Raw genomic sequence first — 25,316 nt, 5'->3', positions numbered from 1 at the left:
ACAATAAATACAACTTGAGGAATCTTAGTCTTAAGTTAGTGGTAACAGACTTGAAGAATGAGGAGCTGATGTATGACTTAACATACTTGGGGGAATGTTGTTAATAATCTGAAATATGAATGACTGAATAATAGATCTTCTGAAATGTTCATTTCAGTTGACTTTGCTAAAGGTCTTTTACTCATTACACTGGATACTATTATAAACATGTTAATAATAGAGCTATTAATATACATTCAATGCAGATGTACTTTGAATAGTACTTGCTAAGATACAGAAGTGCACAGTTGTGCTGCTTGGGACTCTCTTTAAATGATGAATCTTCTTTTTAAAGATTTTTTTTTTCTTCTCAGTTTTGCTGCAATGTACAATTAAGATTACTGGATGCTAAAATGTCATTAAGGTCACCTGCACAAAATCAGCTGAAGCTAAATTTGATAATGCTATTGGTCACTTTTACTCAGAGAGCCAGAGAGATTTTTTTGAAATGCATTAGAAGCAAATTAATTCTGAAATCAAAAGGGAAGTACTGTATTGTGAAAATAACTCACATGTTAGAATGAAGTATGGGTGTGTATGGGGCATCAATAATTTTAATAATAGAGTACAGCATCTGTCTTCATAATTCCCACGCTTTTATTGTGGGTTATTTTCTAATGGGTTCATGTAAGCTCTTTTCTTCCCATAGCTGTGACAGTGTCTTGAAGTAGTGGCAATGCACAGTGTATCTGGGTCAGCTCTGTGATCCTCAATACAGCCTCTGTCTCTTACTGAGGGATTGTGAAAGTGTCAAAAGTATGCCAGTGCTTCCTTACTCTCCAGGGGTTAAAGTTATTAAATTAGATGATTTCACATCAGAATTCAATAGAACTCAATCCCACATTCACTTCACTGGCATGAATGTGGCTCTAGATACACTTCTAAAATAGTTCAGATTTGTTTAGTATACAGTATGCCATAGTTTGTCTGACCAGCTGAAGTCTAGACAAAACTACCAGCCTTTGACTCATCTTTGCAGTGGCCACTATTAGAGATTGGTATGTGTTTAATGGCTGTTTGGCATAAGTATGGCACAGATGTGAAACACCTGGTTTCACTGTGGTGTTGAGTGTGGTAAATCATGTAATGGACTTCTCTCAGGCTCTTTATCTTTTTCATGAAGGATGATAAAATCACTTAGTTTCCAAACTGAATATGTTTGTATCAGTTTTCCCTCTGCAGTTTGCTCTTAGAATCCCAGTGTTGTCAGGAAAAAGGAGGGGAAAAAAAGTGGAGGCGTGTAAAAGCATTTTATCATACATTCATATTTTTCAGAAGGAACTGATCTAGAGCAAGTTGTTCAGATGCCATGTATCTCTCACTGAAAGTAAAATCAGTGTTTAGTTCTGTTCTTGCCTGGCTACCCTTACTGCCAGGAGTTAATGGATGTGTAAGAGGCAGGTCCAGGAAATTAAGTCGAAGCATTAACAAGTCATGGTATTTGTTGTTGTTTCTCAATTTCTCTTTTTCTTGCCATTGCCTCTTAAGGAAAGCACACTCCTTTGGCATCCTTCTGACCTGAACTATTTGTATTCTCTCATGCAAAATTTTTGTTTAATTGAATTTGAAAGACCTACAGAGCCTGCATCAGAAAATCCTTATGAATGTACCCGTTGTCTATTGCTGTAAGTACCTGAGAATATAGAAAGAAAATGAGATAACAAAAGTATTTTAAACCAGAGACTAAGACATTGAGGATTACTGACAATTAGGACTCTGTAGAGAATAAAATAAGAATTGTGTGTGATGAAGACTTTGAAAAAAAACCTTCCCAGATAGGGAGTGCTTTCACACTCTGATTGTGAATCACCAAATATAAAAACAGGTTTAGATAATTTACAATTGAAATATGTGTGCCTTGAATGTTTTGGAAATAGTGTTTTGTTTGGAAATCAGAAGGAACTTTCAGAGGGAAAAATTCAGTTTTTGCGGCTATTCTTCTCTGACCTGTGCCTCATAGCTCAAGGCTGCAAGACTGAATTTGTGTGTTGTTTCACAAAGCCATAATGTGCACACCAGGCAGTATGGAATCTGCACAATGGTGCAGTAATGAATAGTGCCTTTCAGTGCGTGTATAGCTAGGAAGAGCACATACTTCTCTCAAGAAGGGGTGATTAATCAAAACTTTTTGAAAGGAAAAGAGTTCCTAGAAGTCTTGCAATTAGATTCAAATGGAAAATATTCAGAAGGGGACAGGTCAGCTTTTAAGCAAGGAAACAATTTATATATTTGAAAAATACCCATCATAACAGTAATAGAAAACTCATTGTAGAAATTACAGTGAGACAAGCTTGGCAAAGCTAGTGTGGATTTTATGTTTGCTTGAGTCCTTTCTCTGCTTTTAGTACTTGTTTTTCTTGTCTTTCTACTCACTCTAGACAAACTAGGTATTTTCATCTGAGTGTTCTTCAGTTTCTCAGGTTCCTAATCCATCCAGTTTTAAATTCTGACCCTTAAATCTACCTTTCCAATAGTTTCTAATGTCAAGAATTCTTCCAGTCCTCAGAGGGGTGACTTACCTATGGCTCTTCCATCTCTTTATATTTGTCATGCTGAAGAATTTATCATTATCCAAAAGTTTTTCTCTTCATTTTTCTTCCTGATCCTCATCTGATTTCATGTCAAGGCTCATTGATTTACAGTTTATTTATTTGTAAAATATAACTTCATTTCTAATATAGGTGTTTGGTAGTCTGACTTCTAGTTTATAGAGGTGCTTTCAGAGTAGAGACAATTTTTTTGGCTGTAAAATTACCCTGAAACTTGTAAAATTACCTTCCATAGATATGGGAATGGCAAGGGGAAAAGTCTGACAAGTCACTAAGGGAATTATCTAAGAGCTCAAAGAAAAACCAGGAAAGTATATCCAGAAGATTCTCTTCAGAGGATTCTACAGTGTGCTAATATAATGCAGTTTCAAAGTATATGGTAAATTTGAAAAATAATTACCCCAGCAAACCAGTGCTAATAAAAATTGGTTGCTAAAGTATTCAGAGTTAGCAAAATTCTACTACCTTCTGTCTGCAAGGATGATACTTAAAAGAAAAGTAGATGAAACTGCTGCAATTCACTGGCATAACATTTACACATCTGCTGGTGGTGTTCTGCTCCAGTATCATTGAATTTTCAATTATTTTATCCATTCAGCGATTAACTATAAATAAAAAGAAAAACAGCAAACTCACATTCTGAAATTATGATCGATTGAAGCCCTTGTTTCTTTTCTTCTTTCTCAACCAATTTTTTTCAAAGTTATAACAGAAATTAAATGTTGGATGTTTGGTGTCCTTTCAATAAGAGAAAGCAAAAAAATCATTATAAGATTGAAGATTTTCTATTAACCATGCCACTTTAGAGTTACAAATACCTGCTTTAATCAGATTTAATCAGATCAATATTGTTGTAAAATAAGTTTATACTAGAAACTTTTCTAGTGCATGTGTACTAGAACCACTATTTGTGAACAACTTAGACTTGAGAAAGATATGTGAGCACCAAAACTCTTTTGTCTACAGACCTTTTCACTGAAGATTTAAGCAATGCTTGTATTTCAAAATGTTTAGTGGAATTTTTCAGTGGAAAAACTTGACAAAAATAGAATATGACATTTGCATCACTGGTTATAGTTATGTTTGTTTCATAGAGCTTTCTTTTGAAGAAGGAATATTTTTCTATAAAAAATACATAAGCATGAACATGTAAAATTTTGCCTAATTTCATGTTTCTCATTATAGAATAATATTTATTTCATGAGACTGAAAGTATAATTTTGTTTTAAACTAAATTCAGCAATTTTTGTTAACCAGTGTTATTGATAGTTTTTAAATCGAGTAAATCTCTTAAACCAAAAAAAGTATATAAGCCTAAGGGTAGCATGCTGTTGTGGTTACATGTTTCTCCCTATACAAATGTTAAATGGATGTAATTTAACAGATTAGATCTTGATTTTACACTAATGACATGGTTCACAGAGGATGTATTGTACCTCTTTGAATTGATATAAATTCTGTAAAGGGAAAGAAAATGATGTTTTGAATAGCTGCCAGGACAGTGTTGTTAGAGCACATGTTTCCAGTTCAAAAACATGTGTGGAATTCATGTCAGCATGAAGTTGAGTCTGCAAGACAGTGAATTCACTGCTCTACAGTGAAAACCCTGGTAATGCCAGTGAACTTCTGAGAAGGCAATAAATCATAGTTATTGGGGCATCAATTCATTGGAGAATTAAATGTATTATGGTAGATAAGAAGAAAGTTAATTCTAAGTGGTTAGAGACAATAATTTTCCATCTCAGTCACTGGGTTTCATTAAAAAAATATAATGTGGCACTAAATTACAGAAGATTAGTAAGGGGCAGTTCACACATGATTCACTGATTTACTACATGACTCAGAGTTCCTAATGGGAAGGAGTATTTTTGCCTTCAGTCACCCACTTAAGTCCAGCCCCAGCCCAAAGTGACTCAGCCCTGACCATCTGGCAGCTGTTGGCATTCAGCTGTGCCGTGAGTCAGTGGACAGGTCTGGAAAACCCAGCATGGCAGAACTTCTGGGGTCCAGGCAGCAGGGTTGAGAATTCCATGAGCCTGTCATTTGAACTGGCCATTTGGTGGCCAGTCTCATCTCTTTAGTCACTGTTCATGAAAGGAACATCAATCTACCCATCCAGAGGGAATGTGGGGCTACAGTTGGGTGCACATGAAATGTGTAAATGGATGCGCAGTGCTGTGGATGTACATTACTCTGAGAAGTGTTTGAATTGCAGGTGATTCTATCTACAGGGGGATTTTGAGTTATATTGGGCAGTTATCAGGAAGCAATTTCTGGTGTGGATATGAACAGAATGCAGAGGGTTCCAGATGTGGCAGGAGCCTTAGTTCAGGTGTGAGTCTCATGTGCCACTCAGGAGCCCTGTTTTACTCTGCTCTGTTCTGAGGTGGAATGTTGCATTTATTGAACTAATGCTGGTCCTACAGCTGCTCAGCACACCTAGTAGTTATTTTTAGGTTGTTAGGGTATTTTCTTTACTATAAGAGATATTTACATCTCTCTCTCTCTTTTACAGATAACCATTGAGAGGGAAAGTGGTTTGGATGTCAGCTCCCCCAAACATGGAAAAGTGGATCCAGCCAACATGCCACATGTTGGTGGAAATATGTGGGCTGGTGGAACAGGTTTTTCATTGTTTTTGTTTGTTTGTTTGTTTTAATTCATCATTGACAGATATCTAGGGGAGATGCTGTGCCAGTCAAAAATGGTTTTATACAAAGCTGTTCTCTGCTTAGATCTATTTTACCCAATACAGGGCTGCTTTATTACCAGTAAAAGAAGACAAAAGAAGTATTTGCAATGTCTAACTTAAACTGTATGTAGCAGATCTCTTCTTCAATTATACATTTTTTGTTTCCTTTTACTGGCCATACAGAGAACAAGAAGCTTGCAGTCACTGCAACTAGGCTGAATCAGTTGCCATTCTCTTCGATGTCCCTGTAGCTGCAAAAATTCAGATAGTGTAGGCAAGAGGTACACAGAACAGGCAAAGTACCTCCTAATTCTAATAGGTCATGATAGTGGTCACAAGATAATGTGATTTGGAAGCAGTCTAAACCAACAAATTCTAGGGAGAAGACAGAGTCTGGGACCAGGAGCTCTGAAGAGTTGTTCAAGATTGATATGTTCTATGGTCCCCTTTGTACAGTGATGAACCATTGTGAATCAAGTCTCAAGGAACTATAAACACAAGTATTCTATGTATTGTTTCTTGTTCTTGTTTACCATGACAGCTGTTAGGTTTTGAAAACCTTTGGCAATAAATATTTCAGCTGGGCACTGTTAATAACATTTTTGGAACACTTGTAGATAACAATGGAAGTTTTAAAGCAAATTTGTTATTTTTTTTTAATCAAGTGTATATTCCTAATGGTTTTTTATCTCAACCATCTTAGGTGGGAGAGACACTGCTGGGTTAGGTGGCAAAGGCGGGCCATATCGACTGGATGCTGGCCACAGGGTTTACCAAGTGTCTCAAGCTGAAAAGGATGCTGTTCCTGAGGAAGTTAAGAGAGCTGCTCGAGAGATGGCTGAAAAGGCCTTTAAACAGAGGTAATGTGAAAGTCTGTCTTTGCTTTTCCATTTCCCAGAAGAATTTGAAAAAGATGGCTGAAAAGAATTTTCTTTCTTAACTGCATTTATCAGCTCCTTTACCCTGTTCATTATCACTTAACAGAGATTACCAGCACATGTTCATTAGCTGTTCTGGGCAAGATGTATGGAATGTTTTATTGAATTAAGCCACAATGTTAAAATGACTGTGTGATTTGGTAGAGTACAAAACATTGCTAGATGGAGAAGGAGATGGAGGTAAATATTTATCTTTTTTAAAAGATATAGATTATATGAAAATTTCTTTGAATTATGATGAATCCAGATTGTATGTTGTTAAGAATTAGTCACTTAACAAGTGTCTTTCAAAATGGACCACTTCAAGCAAATTGCTTCTGTTTGAAAGCTCTATAGCCAGATGGTTAGAGGATGGTGCTAATAATATTGAGAGTTTGATCCCTGTATGGGCCATTCACTTAAGAATTGGACTTGATGATCCTTGTGGGTCACTTCCACTTCAGAATATTCTGTGATTCTGTCATTTGAACTATTAAGCTTCAGCAGCTAATTAACACAAACAGCAGGTCTTCTCAGCATGAGTGTAATGTGTGATTACCAGTTACTCTTTCCCAGAATATGCACAGAGAGGCAGATTTCTTCCACCAACTGAACTCTCAAGTCAATCTCTGGTATTTTATATATAAAAAAGCATCCCACCTCTTCAAAATTGCTTCTGAGCTGCTTCAAAATAGAAACTATGGATATGTATGGTCTTGGATACTGTACATCTGTCTGTGCATATGTCCACCCGGCAAGCTTTTATGAGGTTCTACTGCCTGTGTGGTGATTCACTAAAATAGAGAAAAGGGGAAATTCCTGGCTACTGCTGCATGCTGTGGGAACAGTACAGCTATGCCCTGTAAAATCTGGGTATCTGTACGTGAGGTAACAATTCCTGTCCTGCAAAACCCAAGTGGACTGGCATGTACCAGCTGCAAATGTAGCCTATTATGAAACCACATTTGACTTGGATCATTATTCTGTATCACTTGTATAGTTGTGGGAACTAACAGATAAAAATAGGGAGATTAGAGTCCTTAGACTGACAGAAAAAAAAAGGAAAAAGGAAACTGCAGATTTCACTGCTTTGTTTGTACAGGATTATCTGGAGAGGAGAAATTTCATATAAAAGTTATTGATGCTTTCCTGGCTAGGTAGTACTTCTAGTGGTAAATACTTTAAATTGCCCTATTTGACAAAAATGAAATTAGCAACTACTCTGGAATAGCTGCAGTATTTTTCATTATATTTTTCTGAACTATTTTTCACTTTGGATTTATGTAGAGTGCAACAAAGTAAAAAGGCATGTGAGGTTCTTTTTGTTTCTTTTATAGATCTGAAGATACTGAACTCTGTTGGCAGGATTCATGAAATTAAATGTGCAGCACTGAAAGTTACTTTTTCCTGCCTCTAATAAATAAGAGTTGGCTATAGTGACTATGTGTATGCAAAACGTCAAATAGAAAAAGACATCATAATAGAGAAAACAAACATTTGATGTTTGATTTTAATATTATCTTCAAAGGGTTGGTCTAAACAGCAGTTCTCAGGTATACTTCATGATTCAGGCAATTAACTTGTGATAGTTCTGGTTATAAAAACTTGCCATTAGAAATAAAATTAGCCTATAAATACTTTACTATCCATTTATAGTTCAGCGAAAAACACTGTATTTTTTAAACACTGTGAGATTATGCTGTTATGAAGTGCTTGTTTCAAATGGGCTGGGCACAGATAGGCCAATATGTTTTAGCTCAGGACTGAACCCAGCCACATGCTGGTGGTGGAATGGGCAGGTACACGGCTGCTGCCTCTCTCAGTGATGTTGGGTCACAGCAAATACTGAATAGTGAGCACTCCCACCATATCTGCCTGTTCCCTAGCTCGTTCTTCACTGTTGGACCTCTGTAATTACATTCCAATGGTGAATTTCAGCTGTTCTGCTAAGCTGTGCTGTTCAAAAGGTGGTACAGAACTTGAAATGGACACATCTTTGCTTATAAAGAAAGCATGTATCTATTTTCATGGTGCAGGTGTGCTCTCTGTTACAGGCTTCTGGACAGGATAGTGCATGACTCATTTTCTATGGGGGGAGCACGTTTTTGTTAATGTTCATTTAAAACTTCTTTGTTTCAAGGTTTCTTCATTTAATGAAGCACAAAGATAAGTATTTGAAACAGTTACTATTTTTAAGTCTTCAAGGACAGATTTTATAGTATTTTACTTAACCTTTGTGTTGAAGCAGGAATCAGGATATGTTTAAAATACTCCGACAGTGAAGTAATGAACTCGTGATCTTTTTATGTACAGATAGGAGCACCTTAGCCAACAAAGCCTTTCAAATTTGATCACGTTTTTCAGAACCTCTGATTTACTTCTCAAACTTTAAAGCATATTAGGAGAGAGTCATATATTAGTAACTTTAATTAGTTTTAATGTGATACAGTCCCTGTAGACATTGGTGAACATCTGCCTTATCAAAAATTCACAAGAGTAGCTGCCACTTCTCTGATTCGTTTCTTCTGTGTGCTTGTTGCAGTCTAAATTTCCCTGTTACCAAGTAAATAAACTTTTAGTTTAGTAAGTAAATGGAAGATAGGCCTGTTTCCTAAACTGTTCTTAGCTCCTTGTTCTTTCCTTTAGATTGAAAGAGATTCAGATGAGTGAATATGATGCATCAACTTACGAAAGGTTCTCTGGAGCAGTCCGACGTCAAGTTCAGTCACTCCGCATCATCTTGGACAATCTGCAGGTGATCTTAGATTCTCTGATAAAGGAACACAGGGAGGTCATTACATTAGTCCCAAATACTATCCTGCTAATATCCTGTTAACATCTGGTAATCATACCTTTGAAGGCTAAAAGCAAGTTCAGGTTATAATCAGTTAGGAAAAACAGTTTTATATTACTGTTTTAAAAGGCAGCCTATATGTGAACCCCAGTGGTCATCTCTACATGTTCCATTATTCCCATTCCACACCTTACAGAGAGTACTTACTCAGGAGCACAGTTTTGTGACAGAAAAGACTACTACACATTATGAAAAGAATTTGTGTAGAGCCCAGTCTTTGTCTTTACCTCCAGTCCAAGAGTATTTTTTAGCTGTCATGTGCAAATGCTACAGATGTTAAAAGAGACACCCACTCCAGGAGCTTTAGTACATATGCAGCTGAAAACATGGGTTTTTCTCTAGGTTTTTAACTCTTGGTAATAGAAATAGGTATAGCCCAAACCTTTTAAGTGGAAACTCACTAAAACTACCAGTTTGCCTTTCTTCTGGTAACTGGAGTGGTGGTTGTTCTGGGTTTTTTTAATACTAATGTTCATATACAGGGTAAATAAAATTGTAAGTGCATTGTTTCTAGGAGGCATCTGCTAATCTTCTGTGAAAATTAAAGGAAAAGTGATTTACTCCTTATAAGACATATTTGATTATAAGTATTTCTATTGAGGGCTACTAACCACTAGTGTATATATAGCTTAGTTTATTAGTCACTGTGCTGTGTCTTAAGCAATAAAACTGAAATACAGAAAGAAATCAGTCTGTATGATAAACAGCCTCCTCCTGGCCAAAGAAATCTAATCCCCTGGTATTGCAAGTAAGAAGGGTTATATTTCTTTGCCTTATTTTTACCTTTAAACCTTTGTAGCTACAACAGCATTACGATAATCACATATATACACAAAGAACCATTAGCGAGTTTAAATATACCAATTCAAAGAACTCCTCCTGTAATGAACATTTAAGTTGGGCAAAATTAGGTGATTCATGCACTTAAAATGTGTTTCAGTTCAGGACACAGACTTTTGGCTTATAAAGACAGTTCTCTGTTGAAAAGTAAATTGGATGTAAATCTCAGTTTTGTCCACAACATTTATATCTAGGTGGGTTTTTAGCACACATACTATTGGAAGCACACTCTGGGTATGAAGTCAATAAGTGAATCTTCAGTTTGAAGTATTTTTTTGAGTCTGTCTTATCTGTCCCTTGGAGTCAAAATTCTTACATTCAGTGGTCATGTTAATCATAATAAAAAATAACATATTTTAATATAAGGAGGCATATCCTCTTGCTTCTTTCAAAAAGGTCATTTTAATATCAAGGCAAAGTCTTATAAACTGCAGTATTTTATGAGACTTTGCTAACTTCTTGCCAAAACCTGTGAGAGCTAACCACAAAGTTAGGAAATGTAATTTATGATGAATAAAACAAATTACTGAATTTGAAAAAGCTAGGCAAAGAATAAGAGCAATAGTGAAAGAAAATTTTAACTTTATGAATTTTATATAGATTTTGGTAAGGATTTTATTGGAAGATGAACTAGGAAAATGAAGATAAATTATAATAGGAGTTAATTCATTGCAAAATCCCTTTTGTTTATAAGGAAGCTGAATACATCAGATTTCATGCAATGTTTTTGAGAGGGAAAAAAAGGTTGTTTGAATTCTTCAGCATGGTAATTCATCCAGCCCTCATGAAGAACTGTGCATCTGTCTCCCATTATTTTCTGTATAGTCCTGTGTACACCCCGAGTTCTCAACTAGAACAGTTTGCTTTCTGTTGTCAGTCAGTCCTTCCTCATATCTCAAGTAAGAAACCAATGGCAAAGTTCATTGCAGTGAAATTTGCAACTCAGATTGTCTATGTGTTTTTAACTTTGTGAAAATCCCAAATTACCATCTCAGTAGGGAACATGTTTGGCTTTTGAAAAATGTTTGAGTTTGCTTTGTCTCAAACTGTGTTCACATAATCAAAATATGTCACCCATGTTCATTTAACCTGGATTTTCCTTTTAATATATGCCTTTTATTCTAATTTTTGTGGGTTTGTTTAAAATATATTAATTTTATTAAATTTTACCTCCCTAGAATCAAGAGACTGGGATATGGTTCCAGTTGTCTATAGCTTGCCAAAAGTTAGTAGCAGCAGAAAGAAATTTTTTGAATAGGCAGATCCTTCAAAGTGATACATAAACATAGTCTGAGAATGTAATTTCATTGTTCATTTTGTTTTTTATAACTTGCTGATCTCTGTCAGCTCTTTGAACAACGTTATCAAAACATAATGAGTTTTTGTTTATCTTCTGTAGAAGTAGCAAAGCCAGAAGTCCAGGAAATCCTGCCACTGATGGGCTCTTTCTTCTCTCCCCTGAAGCTTGTCTGTCTGAACTCCAAATTGAAAAGGTTATGGTCAGTCACTCACTCAGAAAGACCTCCTTTAATGTGAGGTGACTTGCTTTCCAGACAGAAGATAACTTCTCTGATTATTGATGATTGCAGAGAGAACTAGGGGCAATTGTCCCTGTAGCTTCTCAGCATCATTTAAGCCCCTACATTTAAACTGGGCAAACCTGGGCCTGAGTTACTGAGCCTGCTGGGCACTGTCTGATTTAGACCATGGTCTGGTCATAGCAGCAAGAGTAAAATAGTAGCAGTCCTATAATAAGCATGGCTTGGAAAGCTGGAAATATTAAAAACCCTGTGCCCTGTCAGTAGTATTTTCATGATTTCAGCAGCTAAGGGAACATTTGTGTAATGTTTTCCCAGAAACAAATGCAGACCACAACTGGCAGTGTTTAATATGTCCTCTTACCATTACAAGTTACATATTTAGATGTGATAGCTTCGCATACACAACTTTTATCTCTGACATTTACAGACAAAGTCGTGTATGTATATTATCAAAACAAGGTATGTATATATATTAGTGATGGTTTTCTCTTAAAATTGTAAATGCTTTTAAACTAAAGGGTTTTTTTGGTAGGACACGTAGAGGTCACTAGGAATTCACAGGTGAATGTTATGCAGTTCTGAAGGCAACAAAGGGATCAGTGATCCTATGGGAGAAGGGATTTAACTTTCATCCCAGGCATATTGAATGATAGTCGAAATTCCTAGTTGGTGGTACAAACAAACTCATGGATGCCCCACTGCCAAAGTGGCTTAAAGCTCAGTTGACTGCAGCACCATGGAAATGTATCAGAGAACACATTGAATTGGTGAATTCACAACCTCAGAAATATTTTCAACTTTCCCTTCTGTGATTTACTAAAAGGCTGAGGTTTCCATGGTTTTTGGGAAACATTGTTTTTCCTTCCTATCAGGAAGCATCTGTAAAGCTTTTGATTTTGTTAATCAAAACATTTTTCTGTGGCTTTGTAGTCTTTCTGCCCACTTATTTTCATGGGCAAGTAGTCCATTAATCTTGAGTAATTATAGGCAGTAGTCTGAGGTCCAGAACGCCTTCTCTACACACTGAAACAAAACCTCATACATTTAGTCCAAAGCAAAATCAAAGACTCTCTGAACCTGAAGAAGTCATTACCTGTACCGAACTATAAAGATTCATCCTTTCAAATCCCAGGCCTGCAGTTTACTGAGGATTTGTAATATAAGACTTCCTGCTCATCAGAGAAGAATTGATTTTCATTCCTGAAAGTCAATGTTTAAGGCAGTTTGAGTCCTGTTGGATATTTGATTTTCCTCCGGTTGCTGACCAGAAATTTGCTGAGGGCAAAAGCATTATATGTAGACAAATTCAAAATTGTCTTTCCTTGTTGGGCTTACTACTATGATGAGCAATTTTAACACAAAGATTTAAACAAATTAAATAAATGATAAACCCCATATATACAGACTTTGCTGTCTTTAGGGGATCTTATGTATTATGAACCTATTGTGCCTTATGTATGATGAAGCTAACCTTTGAAAACATGCTTAAATATGTTGCTTATAATATTATAACGCTTGAGTCTTTAATTTTAACTGCATGCTCTGTGTACAGGAGTTCCATGAATGTTTGAGTTCATGGATTGTAATGTATTTTCATCAAGTCAGGCTGTAGATAACCAATGTCCTTTCAACTTAAACAAAAGAAGCCCTTATTGGACTGTCTCTTGAGCATCACGATTTTAAAAGTAGGGTTTTTTGAATATGTAATTAGTTTATACTGTTAATACTGTTTTAAAAGCAACCATTTACCATTGCCTAGAGTGGATAAAATGGATACTCTTTAGTTTTTTAAGTCACCCAATGGCTTTTCCTTGTTCTGTGTGGATTAAAAACACCTAACAAATGGTCAGGTTGTGTGTCCCTTCAATTGTATGTGCATCTGAACAGGTCTTCCACACACATTTTCAGCATATTGGCAAGAGGAAGGGTTAACATTTTTGCAGTTCCCAGTTATACTCCCATAAATGAAACTACTGAAAAAAGACCAGGTTACAGAGGGAACATGTTATTTGTCAGTGTTGATTTTTCTTTCAGAGAAGACCAGGACAGCTGCGAACACGTTTTTGGATTTCTTTGACTTAGGCCAAAACTATCACATCATTACAAAGAAATTAGTGTGTATGTCTTACATTGTCTGACACACACTCACATCACGTCTTTTCTGTTGTAGGCCAAGGGTAAAGAAAGACAATGGCTGAGACACCAAGCTGTTGGAGAGCTAGATGATGCCAAAATCATTGATGGGCTGACAGGAGAAAAAGCCATATATAAACGGCGTGGAGAACTTGAGCCGCAAGTAAGTGTCCAACAAGAACCGGGGAAAGGTGAAGTGCTTAACAAGGTTGCTGATTTCATAGTGGCTGTACAGTGCTGATTTCACAGTTGCTGTACAGTGCATCTGTTTGGAGTTTGAGTAGGTTATATAGATGAGAAACTCAGAAAAATATCTCTGGCTTGGGATGTCCCTGCCACAGAGGCAACCACTGGATGGAAAATTTGCTGTACCTCTTTTTATAATCTTGCATAAATATTTCCTGTTGGCCACCCTCAGAAGGAGGACACCAATCTAGGCAGTGCTAAGTTTTGATCCAGTGCAACAGTTTTTTAATGTTCTTATTTTGTATTTTAATAATCAGAAAGCAATTAGAAGAAAACATTTATTTTGTTTGCTTGTATAGAAAAAAGGAAAATATTTTCTCACTAAATTATTGTTAATAAATATGCTTGATCCCTTCGGAAGTTTAAAAAAAAAGTGCTTTACAAATGTATTTTCCTTATTCCATGGTATGAAAATAATTTCAACATCCACAGATACTTGGATTTACAAGAATAAAAATTATGATAGAAAAAAACGTGAGTAAAAGCCATTAAGTTATGATAAAGTTGACTGTCCTATAACCTGATTCAGCCTTTCCTTAGAAGGCTTTGCAGTTAGATCTATGTGAGTGAGCAACAGAGAAACCACTTGAATCAGACCAACTAAACCTGGCCAAAACTAGTGGGGCTAGTCCATAATATTTAACAGTAATATTTAATGACAGATTGCAGTTTGTAAGTACACTAAGTTGGTTTTGTTAAATGGCTGAGTACAGCATCTTTTTGCATGTCAGCTACCCACATGTGATAAATCCCTCGTATTATTTTTTATGCTATTTGGTCCTTAGGTTGCTTTGAATGATTTATGGAATTTTCCACTGCTTGTGTGAAAGATCAGTAAGGGAAAAGTGATTGAATCATCAATTCTCATTGTTTACTCAATGTATCAGTTTTAAGGCTATGTAAAAATAATTCAGTTGGGAAAAAATGTAGGATTTAATGGGCCTTCTTTTGTTTCTGGGAGGGCAGGGATGCCACAGTCTGTTAAAAAAATAAAGTACAGAAATCCTTTACAGGTAAAAGGAACATTTTAGCTATTTGTTTATATTGTGACTGGGTTTTTTTTTTGTCAGGTCATCTTTAATAGCCTCATACTTAAATCCAGACACATCTCATTGCATGCTAAATAAAACACCTCCCTTCAATGTACTGTGCCAAAAATTGTTAAAACAGATGGAATTTGTTTTCAGAAAAAAAGAATGGTTTCAGCATTAGAATGAAGATGGAACTAGTAGTTAATCAGAACAAGATTTCAAACATTTTTGGAATGTTATTAATCTCAGCAGACAAGTTTTTACAGTCATATACAGTCACTGTTAGTACTGCATGCCAAGGAAAAGCATTTCCATTCTGAAATGGCAGAAAAGAGCAGAAAGAGCTCTTTCTGCCAAATTTGAGAGTTTCTTTACTGAAATAAAATGTTAAGAATCAAAACTGAAATAGAAAAAAATTTTCCATGACAAGTATGTGTGGAATGTTTTGAGGTATTTTGTTTCCAGTCATTGAAGGTAAGAGGTAGCAATGAGCTGAGTTATCTGTCAAATAACTGGTTTGAAATAGAAAAATAGTTGGGTTTTTTGTTCTTGAAAAAAAAAACCTACAACAGCAAAACCAAACAATGTTTACTGGATAAAATTTTCTTGATTTGCAAAGTACATTGGGTTTCCTTTTGGAATATTTTATTTTTACTGATGTTTAGCTTTCCCATTTCTGGTGGGTTGAGTTCTGTGGTGTTTCCCTGGCAGCCGGGGAGCCCCCAGCAGAAGCCCAAGCGCCTGCGCCTGGTGGTGGATGTTTCGGGCAGCATGTACCGCTTCAACGGCGTGGATGGGCGCCTGGAGCGTTCCATGGAGGCCGTCTGCATGGTCATGGAAGCTTTTGAGAATTATGAGCACAAATTCAAGGTAATTGCAGCTGGGCTGGGAGCTCTGGGGCTATTGCACAGCCTGTGTTCAGCACTGGAAAAAGTGTTTCAGCAGTCAGTCTAGCCAAAGAATATTATTCATTCCCACAAGGAAATAAAGACATTAATCTATTTCTAGCAACCTGAAAAATAATACTAGTGAGAGGGTAAGAAACATTACACATTTCAGCAGGGGAGTATTCAATCTAAGACTTTGATTTAGTGAGATTTGCTGGGTTTTTTTTCTGGTTTTATCTGTTTCTTTGAGAAGAAACACTTAAGCCTACAAAACACAAGTAAATATGAGCTTCAGGACATGCAGAGATACCACGTCCTTCCATCCACCCAGAGCACACACAGCAGTACTTGGTCATGGGAAGAGATCAGACTTCTTTGTCTCTTCTCTGTTCTAGTTAACTGAAAGCAAGAAATAATTTCTTGTACTGAAACATACTAGGTTACAAATGTTATTTAATGGTAGCCTGCAAATGAAATGTAAATAAACATAATGGTCTTTTTGTCTCAGTAAGCCTAAACAAGGTCTAGACCATGTTTCTTTAGCCATAAAGAAGATAGGAATAGCAGTCTCCAGTTAATTCTGGACATACACTGTGTTTAATGGAAGAATAGAAATGTCCACTACCTTTACTGAAGAGCATATCAAACATAAGAATTAAAATATATCTGAACAAAACATAAAGTCTCCTAAAGAAAGTTAAGAGAAATTTAGTCCAGATCAATTCAATCAGGTCTGCTTCACCTTATTCCTCCAACAACATGATTCTACAGATTTCTGTGCTTCCATAGAATCTCATGTACAAAATCAGGCATGTGCTTTTAGCATGTCTTCGAAAGCCTAGTCATGCACACTAATATTTTTGAAGAGAAAAGTCTATAAGAGGAGACAGGCATTATGTTTTTTCCTAAGAAAACAAAGCATGTGCTACAATCTTCTTTGGCAGTAAAGCTTTCTTGCCCTTAAACTTTATTAAATGGAGCATGTTGAAGAAATTCAAACAAATTTGAAACTATGGTTTTGCTCCCAAAATCACTACATTCCTGAAAACATAATGAAAATATGCTGGGTAGAGGGTGATGCTGTGTAATCCTGTTGGAGGAAAATGCTGTAACCATAAACTTCTACCTTAGCCCAGAGAAACCACATAGGAACTAAAATGTAATTTAAAAAATAAATGGAAATCAGGGCTTTATTGGTTCTGCTGTTCATGTATCTCCTGCTCACTGATAATAGAAAAGTTAAGGACAAATATTTACAGTGACCGTGCAATTATGCAGCATGATTTGTGTAGTTTGGTAAATCAGGTATATCTGAGCAACACAGATATGAGTATGGCAAAATGCAGGCTCATCCACACAGAAAAGTAGTGGGCACTAGGATAAATATCATATCCTGTGGTGTAGTCAACATGGTTTTGTAAAGGGAAGTAAGTTATCTATGTGTGTGACAAGCAAGGTTGGTTGGTTGGTTAGTTGGTAGAGTCTCTTCCGCCAAAAGCAATTGACAAAGTCCCTTGGTAGAAAATCCTTTAGATAAACAAAATACTGCTAAAAATATAAGAAACAGCCTAAGTGGTCATTTTTTAGTGGTGGAGCTGTGGTAGGATCTGTGCCAGAGTCCATGCTGTTCTGTTGTTCAGTATATACGTGAGTGATCTGTTAAAGGGGATGAAAAGGGGACGAAAGTTGCTAATTATATGATGCTATTTGAGAAAGTAACAAGGGAAATCCAGCTACAAGAAGTTGGATAAGGACCTAGCCATAAATGGTGACTGGGAAGTAAAATGGTAGGTGAAGTTTAGTGATTTTCAATGTAAAGTACTGCAGGTGGAAGAAAATAATTTTGATCTTAAGTACACAGTGAGAAAGTCTCAGCTTTCTGTTAGTCCTCACTCCCAGCTACAGACTGGTGCCCAACAAAGATGTCTTGTAATTATGTTGCGGGGTTCTTTGAACACTCTGTTCTCACCAGCTGTCAAAAAAGCTAATGGAATGTTCTAAACTATTAACAAAAGAAGAGAGAAGAAAGGAAAATGCATGAGAATGTTACTATAAACATCCACAGTGCATTCAGTTTGGGAGTAATGTGTGCAATTTTGCTCGCCCATCTCACAGAAGTTCTTGTAGAGATGAAAAAGAAAAGAGGGTAACAAAGATTGCAAAAGGTATGGAAGTGTCCCCGTACAAGGAATGACTAAATAACTAAGCAAGTTACTTAGTAAGAACTGCTCAGTGTGGAAGAGATAAAAATCAAGAAGCTGATAAAGCCTTGACTAAAACAGAAATGGTGACCTGGGGATGATTGTTCATTCTGCTCTTATTTTGAGCAATAAATTATTTTTCATTCTCGCAGCTGAGGAAGATGGCTTAGAAAGTGATAACACTGGAGAAGGATGTAACACAATGGCAGGTAACCATTTGTCCTTATTTCCAGTGCAGCTCTAAAGCTGAGAACCCAGAACCCTGAAGTGCATGCTAAAGGAATGACATGTAGAACTTGACATGCAGCCAGGACACTGTGGAGAATTAGTTAAGATCATTACAAACTCCCTTCAGTGCTGTGATTTTAAAATCTCTGGGTCAGGCTTCAGAGAGCAGGAGAGGCAGTAACTTGTTTAAAATATCACTGACTCCATTCTGTACAACTCTTGACACTTTGCATGATGCTGCTGATTTTTCTCAGGACAAAGCTGAAGGTTTGGTATGTCTGCAAAAGTAGCATACATTTCTCATATATAAGAAAGGAACCATTTGAAAAAGAAGAACACACAACTCTATAGTGTTCAATTAAAAATTTGCAGTTTATCACTTTTTTATTTCTTCCTTTTCCTTATTCTCTTCTTCCCTGGTTTTATAAAAATAGACTTTTTTGGCCTTCAGATACGCCTGCTGTTATCTGTTCCTGCTGTAGCCCCATCTGCACAGCTCACAACAACATATGCTGTGAATTTGAGGGTTATCTTGTAAAACATGTGTTGAACCAAGGGGATCATCTAGCTTGTTAAGCAGAGGGGATTTACATAGTAAAGTTCTCTTCGGCTATCTAACTGCAATGCAGACTTTGGAAAGCAATTCCTGGCTTTTTCTCAGGATGACCTTTCTGATGGTGCTTGGTTTACTTCTCTGCTACATACAGTTTTGAATTAATCAGATGGGCTTTTTCTTGGCTGTTTTATCCTGCCCAGCTGAGATTTCCCCATGGGTGGTTTTCCTAGGCATCAAGGATGATGTTGATTGTCTGATGATCTTAACAGCACTGAGTGAAGGTAGAAAATAGTTTCTTCTTGCCTTCTTATACAGAAGAGCTGAATATTGGGTATATGACTGCACCAAGCAGGTAATGAAGTTACCATTTATAAAGTCAGACAAGTGCAGTAGGTATTTTTCAGTTTTTTATGCTCATGTGGGACATCCTCCCTACTTCCATTTCCCATAAGTGCAGGTAGTGAATCATTCCTTGTCAAGGGGAAAACAGGAGGCCCATCTTCTGAACATCCCATTTTAGGTGCCAGTTGTTTGACAATGCACAGAAGTTCTCTTTTTTATCTGAGGCAGTACTATGTCTGTCACAAACTGTATGTTTTTATATCATCCCCAGTTACTGTGATTTGCACACATAATGGCAGATTGAGGAGGCATGTCCAGTAAATTATCCAACAGCAATTTTATGAAGCCTTAAAAATATTATGAGTCGGTAAATAGCATATTATGTAACTGGTAGGAAAAGCCTGAATTGTTATTTATAGCTATATTAAAGGGATTTTGAAGATTTTATATGCCTCTTTTAGCACTCTGTGTTTGTAAAATTTACTGTGGAGGCAGCATTGCTAATTCAGGAAAAGAAGAAATGGTCCACATGTTTGGCAGAATAGTTTATTTTAAATAATAAGCAAAAGGTTTAAAATAAATTCAGAAAAATAGAATGTTCGGTGTTGTCCAAAGAAGAGATGAATTTATAAAGATCTAGCCCTCCAGCAGAGTCTAATTCACACTGCCTTTTACATTCAGCACACATTTTCTTTCAGCTTTTTAAATGCCTTCAGAAATGAAACCTTTTGGCATGGCAGCTGCAGAAGACAAAGTCTTCTATTTTACCCATTTTAGGCAGCAGCAACCATCCATTCAGTGCAAAATGTGGCAGTGGAACAGAGACTGTATTAACCATTTCCTATGGAAAGAAACCAACAAAATGATGCTGTTTCGAAATACATGTTTACATGTTGTGTACCCTGAATAGAGCAGTCCTTGTCTCAGTTTACCTGAGGCTATTGGAAAACAAGCTCTGGTGTACCACAATAATATATTATTTCAATTAAGCTGCAGTATGGCAAATGTATTTTGCTACTGGATTTGTCCTGAGAGCCTTTGCTTGCAATTTTGTAAAAGAAAACTGAAGTCAATTTCAAGTAAGATTGTATCACAGCTTTTCTCTCGCTTGTAACTCCATCCACATAAATCCTCCTTAGGGAATTTATGGGGAAAAAGCATTAGATTGGATCCCTGCTTTTCAAAGGCCCTTCTTCTGTGCTTGTCTTTAGCTACTGCAAAGGAAGGAAACTGGTTTTGACAAAGTCTGCATGTGCCTGCATGTGTTGGGGTTCCCAGTTGACCAGGACTGAGGAGCTGTCTGCACCTTTTCTTTACAATGAGTGCACCAAGGAAATATGAAATCACTAAGGGTTCATTACTAGAACACATATCAGGAGGAGGTAATAATTTCCTGCAGGAGAGATTTTAATTCTTTGCCATTTCAGAGTGAGCTTCTTTACTCCAGTTTTGCTCCTCTCCCAAACTCTGATTTCCTAAATTGTGACAGATTCCTTACATTCCCCTGGGCAAACATCTCTCTTTTGTCACCTCTAGAACTTTGCTGTGAGCCTCCCCCCTCCCAGGGAGCATCTCCCAGCCTGCAGTCTTATGTTGATGTAAGTCAGTCCAAGTCAGTGCAGCTACATTCCCTTGCTGTGAACTCATCCAGCCTCACAGTTTAGGGAGCTGAGCTTCCCAAAACCAAACTGACACTCGTTAGATTTTGGCTACTCCTGGTCCTTGACTTGGATCAGAGGACCATGAGACCCAGCACATGAGGGCTGTTGACCACAGCTCCTCTTTTCCCCAGCGCAGCAGGATCTCACTCTGTTCAGGAGGCCCTACTTGACCCAGAATGCAGCAGTCAGGATGAATCAAATAGCCACTTCTTCCCTGCTGCCTCACCAAACCTTTTTAAATCACAAATAGCATAGTAAGCTGTCAGCAAAGAAACAAGGAAACTGATAACATCTGCTAAAGATAAGCACATGTATCGTATCGGGTGCATGCATGGGCACACACAAAGAATAATAAGCAACTCTCTGAGCAGAGAGCAGACAGGACATGATGTTCCCAGGTGGATGCCTTTCCATGCCTGCAATAGTTTGTTCAGATCATTTGAGCCTCGCCTTGCCTGTAACCAGGTTGTCTGTTCCCGCCTTGTGCAAGAATGTGGAGGGGGCCCTGCTGTAGGGTCAACATCTAGAGTTTCATCAGGAGATACAGCAATTCCCCTTACACAGGCTGTCACACTAAGTTTAAACTCAGACTGTTTGAGATGAAAGCTTGGTCTGTTACTGGTGTATGTCAAGAACCGCAATGATATTCCCAAACAGCAAAGTTTGGCTTATTCCCATGAACTCAGTATGGCAGAGCTGACACAAAGACAGCCAGTGGGAGACATCTAGGAAGCCAGGAAGGAGCCCTCTATGATCAGCCTTTTTACACAGGAGAATGGCAGCATTTTGCTTTACATAGTTAGTTTGTTGTTTTAAAAGTGATACCAAATGCAAAACTGCTCAGCAGAGGATGTGCAAAGTTTCATAATTAAGAGCCTACCCTGAAGATGTGTGGGCATTTCTGACATTGCATAAGAACCACGAGCACTGTATATTTTCTGCTCCATTAAACCTCTGCTTTATTTAGTTCCTCTGATTTGAATAGTCTCTAATTTTTAAAACAAAACTCATGCACACATTCCCTGTGTGTGGTTCAGATTTTATTAAGCAGGATATATTCCTGTTTTATTTAGGAATTATGCTGAATGTAACCCCAACATTATTCTCAACAGTTGTATATTTTCATTTGCCATGTCTTCATATCCATAAAAAGAGAGGCTGAAGCATTATTGGTGATAAGAAATAGGTTTTGAAGAGAAAGCATGTGGCAGACAGAAAGCTTTACGTGAGGCTTGGTAGCTAATACTAGGCATGTAAGTGTTGAGGAGAGCAGAAATGGGAAAAGCCAATGGAGCAGAAAGAAATGGGATTGTATGGGGACTAGATTATATAAAGATTTCCTAGGGGAAGGAAGTCTGGTTTACGTGGGGCTGTCATAAAATGGTCTGACCTTGGGTGAAATAATCTGCAGTATGTAGTACATTTGCTCTTTAACGGAGCGAGGTGTCACCTTTTAAAGTGTTGTTCCAGCTGCTCTAGCTTTCTTTTGATACGTTTTTAAGCAAATTAGTGATGTGGAAACAAAAAGAGCTTTGTCTGTAAAGACTGCCATTTCTCCTCTCTCTAGGACCTGACTTATACCAAATAAAGTGTCTTTCAATAGGAAAGAAGAGACAGAAAAACTATGAGGAATAGACCTGCCTTTTACCAAATTATTATGTGGGAATTAGGGATGGTGAACCCAGCAGGAACCTGTAACAGTACTTGAAAAAAAGAAAACAGAAAGGTAAAATACTGCATCAGAGTTCCCTGTCAGGCAGGGGGGAATACAGGCATGTTGAGGAATTGCCAGCTCAGGTCTCTCTGGGCTCAGATTCTGTATACTGTGCTCTCTTGCTTGGTGTAGGCAACTCTAAAATTCATTTTTGTCCTGCTCATGAATTCTCCCTGGGGTGGCTGCCACATCCACAACACAAAGGGCAGGTCAGGACCTTGCCATAACTCAGCTTGTCTTGGTTTTCATGTAACAACAATGAAGCTCTCACATGAAACAGAGGCCTTTGCAATATTGCTTTATTTGTTCACTGGTTATTTGAACTATTGTGGTTCTACATGTCAGTTTTGCAGCATCTCACAGGAGAATGATGTGCACACCATCTCCTTTGAAAACATACAGGGGCTCTTGGAATTCACTTCTCTACATACTTTCAGCAATGGCTTTGATCTGTTATGCACAAAAATAAGGAGTGCTGATTTTCAAGAAAGGGGATTTGAAATACTTTTTTTTTCAGAGCAGAATGAGGTCACCAAAAAGATTCATCAAACATAGAGGCTATTCTCAAACAATGTGCTTCTTGTTTGTCAGACTCAAGAGGATGAAAATTGCTGCTTTAAAAGAAATACGTGGACAATGTGAGAGGGCAAGGTCTTGATCTTACACATCACCACTGCAGTTGGTGCGATTATGTGAAAAAGAGATCATGAAAATAAGGAACTGTTCCTTAATTTCAATATTTGGCAATTCTTTCCTATGTTTTCATGTCAGTGAGAAATTGCAAGTAGTTCCCTTAAACAGCTCATAAACAGAAACAGAGAACAGTACTTGGGATCTTCTGTTGAAAATTGCAAATTGCCTTTGATCTGTCTTATGTCATTGTGAGCCAAGGGCCGTTTGTGACTAACAGGTGACTGATGATGTTTCTTTCTTGTAGTACGACATTGTTGGACATTCAGGAGATGGCTTCAACATCGCCTTGGTTGGGAGTGACAAAGTTCCCAAGAACAATAAGCAAAGATTAGAGATTCTCAAGGTAAAAGTGATGCTGGTAATTAAAGATTTTATGACTGCAAAGATAAAGTTGTAAGCAGGTCACAGAATACAAAACATGAGGATAGTAAAATAAAGACAGGAAAGCAAAAATCTGTGTATTTTCCTAAATTTAAACAGGACCTTACAGAGACATGGCAGAAAACAAATTGTGCCAAAATAGTAGAAGCTAGGTATGCCTTATTCTGGACATCTATGCCCTAAATGTGTCATTTTGACTTCCTATCAAAAGATAGGGGAAGTTCCAGAGATTATATGGTCATATAAATAGCTCTGCCCAAAATCATGTGATATGCACACTTATGAGTGCATAAGTGACTCATTCAAAACTGTAGAGGGATCCCAGGTCAGTGATTTAGCATGGTACCGTCAAGAAGTAATGCATCACAGTAGCATTGGGAAAATGTGTCAGTGCTAGATTGGAAACATGTTAAATCACAATGGCAAAGTGAGTGTATCCACCAAAATTTTTCTATAGTAGGATGAAGAAAAATTAAGTATATTGTAGGATTTACGTGGTTGGCAGCTTGATAGGCTGGAAGCATGTATCTGAGCTTCCTTCAAAAACTACTTTTGAAATAGCTCCTTTGATTAGAAGAACCTGATTTAGTAACATCTAAAATTCCTGGCCTTCTACATAGGTAACAGCTTCATCAATGAATATGGTGTATTTGTTTTGTAACAGCTCAAACAAGATGTTTTATCATTTTTAAATGTGACTGCCACTGTCAGGAATCAGATATTTGATAATAACTAAGACACTACTAGGATTTGGAAGTCGAGTGCAAATTATGAACATGCAGGAGCTGTTCACAGCATTAGGAACCTGTTTTCTTCTTAAAATACATAGGAATGTATCTACTCAAACTGCAGCTGACCAAATTAATTTACCTTCCCTAAGGCCCAGTCTAATTAGGTCCCTGTGTGGGTTTTGATTGTTTGACCAACTGTGTTTTTAAGAAGTTCCCTGTCTTAAAATTTGACATATTATGTACAGAAAGCTGCATCTTCTTTTCTATCTGGAGCACTGTCTGCATTTCTGATGGATCCCCTAATATAGCAGTACTGAATATTGACTCCCTCCTGTGCTAGCTGAAATGAATGCTTGTTCCTAAAGTCATCTGATGTATTTCCACATGGTTATGCTGTGCACACAGACCATGCATGCCCACGCCCAGTTCTGCATGAGTGGAGACCATACCTTGGAAGGGACAGAACATGCCATTCGGGAAGTCGCCAAGGAGGAGGCAGATGAATATTTTGTTATCGTCCTAAGTGACGCAAACCTGGAGCGTTACGGGATCCCACCAGCGAGGTTTGCACAGGTCTTGACCACCAACACTCAAGTCAATGCTTTTGCCATATTTATAGGATCCTTGGGAGACCAGGCAGATAGGTAAGTGTTTGGTTTATGCCTAGTACAGTTTGCTTTCATTCAGCATTAATCTAAATTATGCTTTTATTGCAGTGAGTTGCCCATGCTGTTGTTCTGCACCGAGGTTTTGGTCATAGTATCATAAAATCATACAATGGTTTGGTTGGAAGGGACCTTTAAATGTCATCTATTCCCACCCTCCTGCCATGAACAGGGATGTCTTTCACAACTTTTCTGGATGACCTGTGCCAGTGCATCATCATTCTCATTGTAAAAACTTCTGCCGTATCTCCAGTCTAAATCTACCCTCTTCCAGTTTAACACCTTATCCTGTCATTACAGGCCCCAGTAAAAACTCTCACTATGTCCTTATGAGCCCCTTTTATGTATTGAAAGGCCTCAATAAGGTCTCCCTGGACTTTCCAGGCTGAACAACCCCAACTCTCTCAGCCTGTCT

General features: G+C 37.4%; 1 protein-coding gene across 1 annotated transcript in view; it reads left to right on the top strand.

The window, feature by feature from the left end:
• Positions 1 to 25,316, top strand: part of VWA8 (von Willebrand factor A domain containing 8) — a 168,820-nt gene that overhangs the window by 139,756 nt on the left and 3,748 nt on the right. The window contains exons 37-43 of the mRNA XM_031056817.1: positions 5,104 to 5,212; positions 5,984 to 6,140; positions 8,844 to 8,952; positions 13,603 to 13,728; positions 15,554 to 15,712; positions 23,369 to 23,467; positions 24,642 to 24,880. Coding sequence (XP_030912677.1) covers positions 5,104 to 5,212; positions 5,984 to 6,140; positions 8,844 to 8,952; positions 13,603 to 13,728; positions 15,554 to 15,712; positions 23,369 to 23,467; positions 24,642 to 24,880 — 998 coding nt within the window. The remainder of the gene's footprint in view (positions 1 to 5,103; positions 5,213 to 5,983; positions 6,141 to 8,843; positions 8,953 to 13,602; positions 13,729 to 15,553; positions 15,713 to 23,368; positions 23,468 to 24,641; positions 24,881 to 25,316) is intronic.

The sequence above is a fragment of the Geospiza fortis genome, unplaced genomic scaffold (genome assembly GCF_000277835.1).
Source record: "Geospiza fortis unplaced genomic scaffold, GeoFor_1.0 scaffold194, whole genome shotgun sequence".
In the NCBI taxonomy this organism is placed as follows: Eukaryota; Metazoa; Chordata; class Aves; order Passeriformes; family Thraupidae; genus Geospiza; species Geospiza fortis.
The sequence above is the reverse complement of the archived record's forward strand: the minus strand, read 5'-3'. Positions and strand labels throughout refer to the sequence as shown.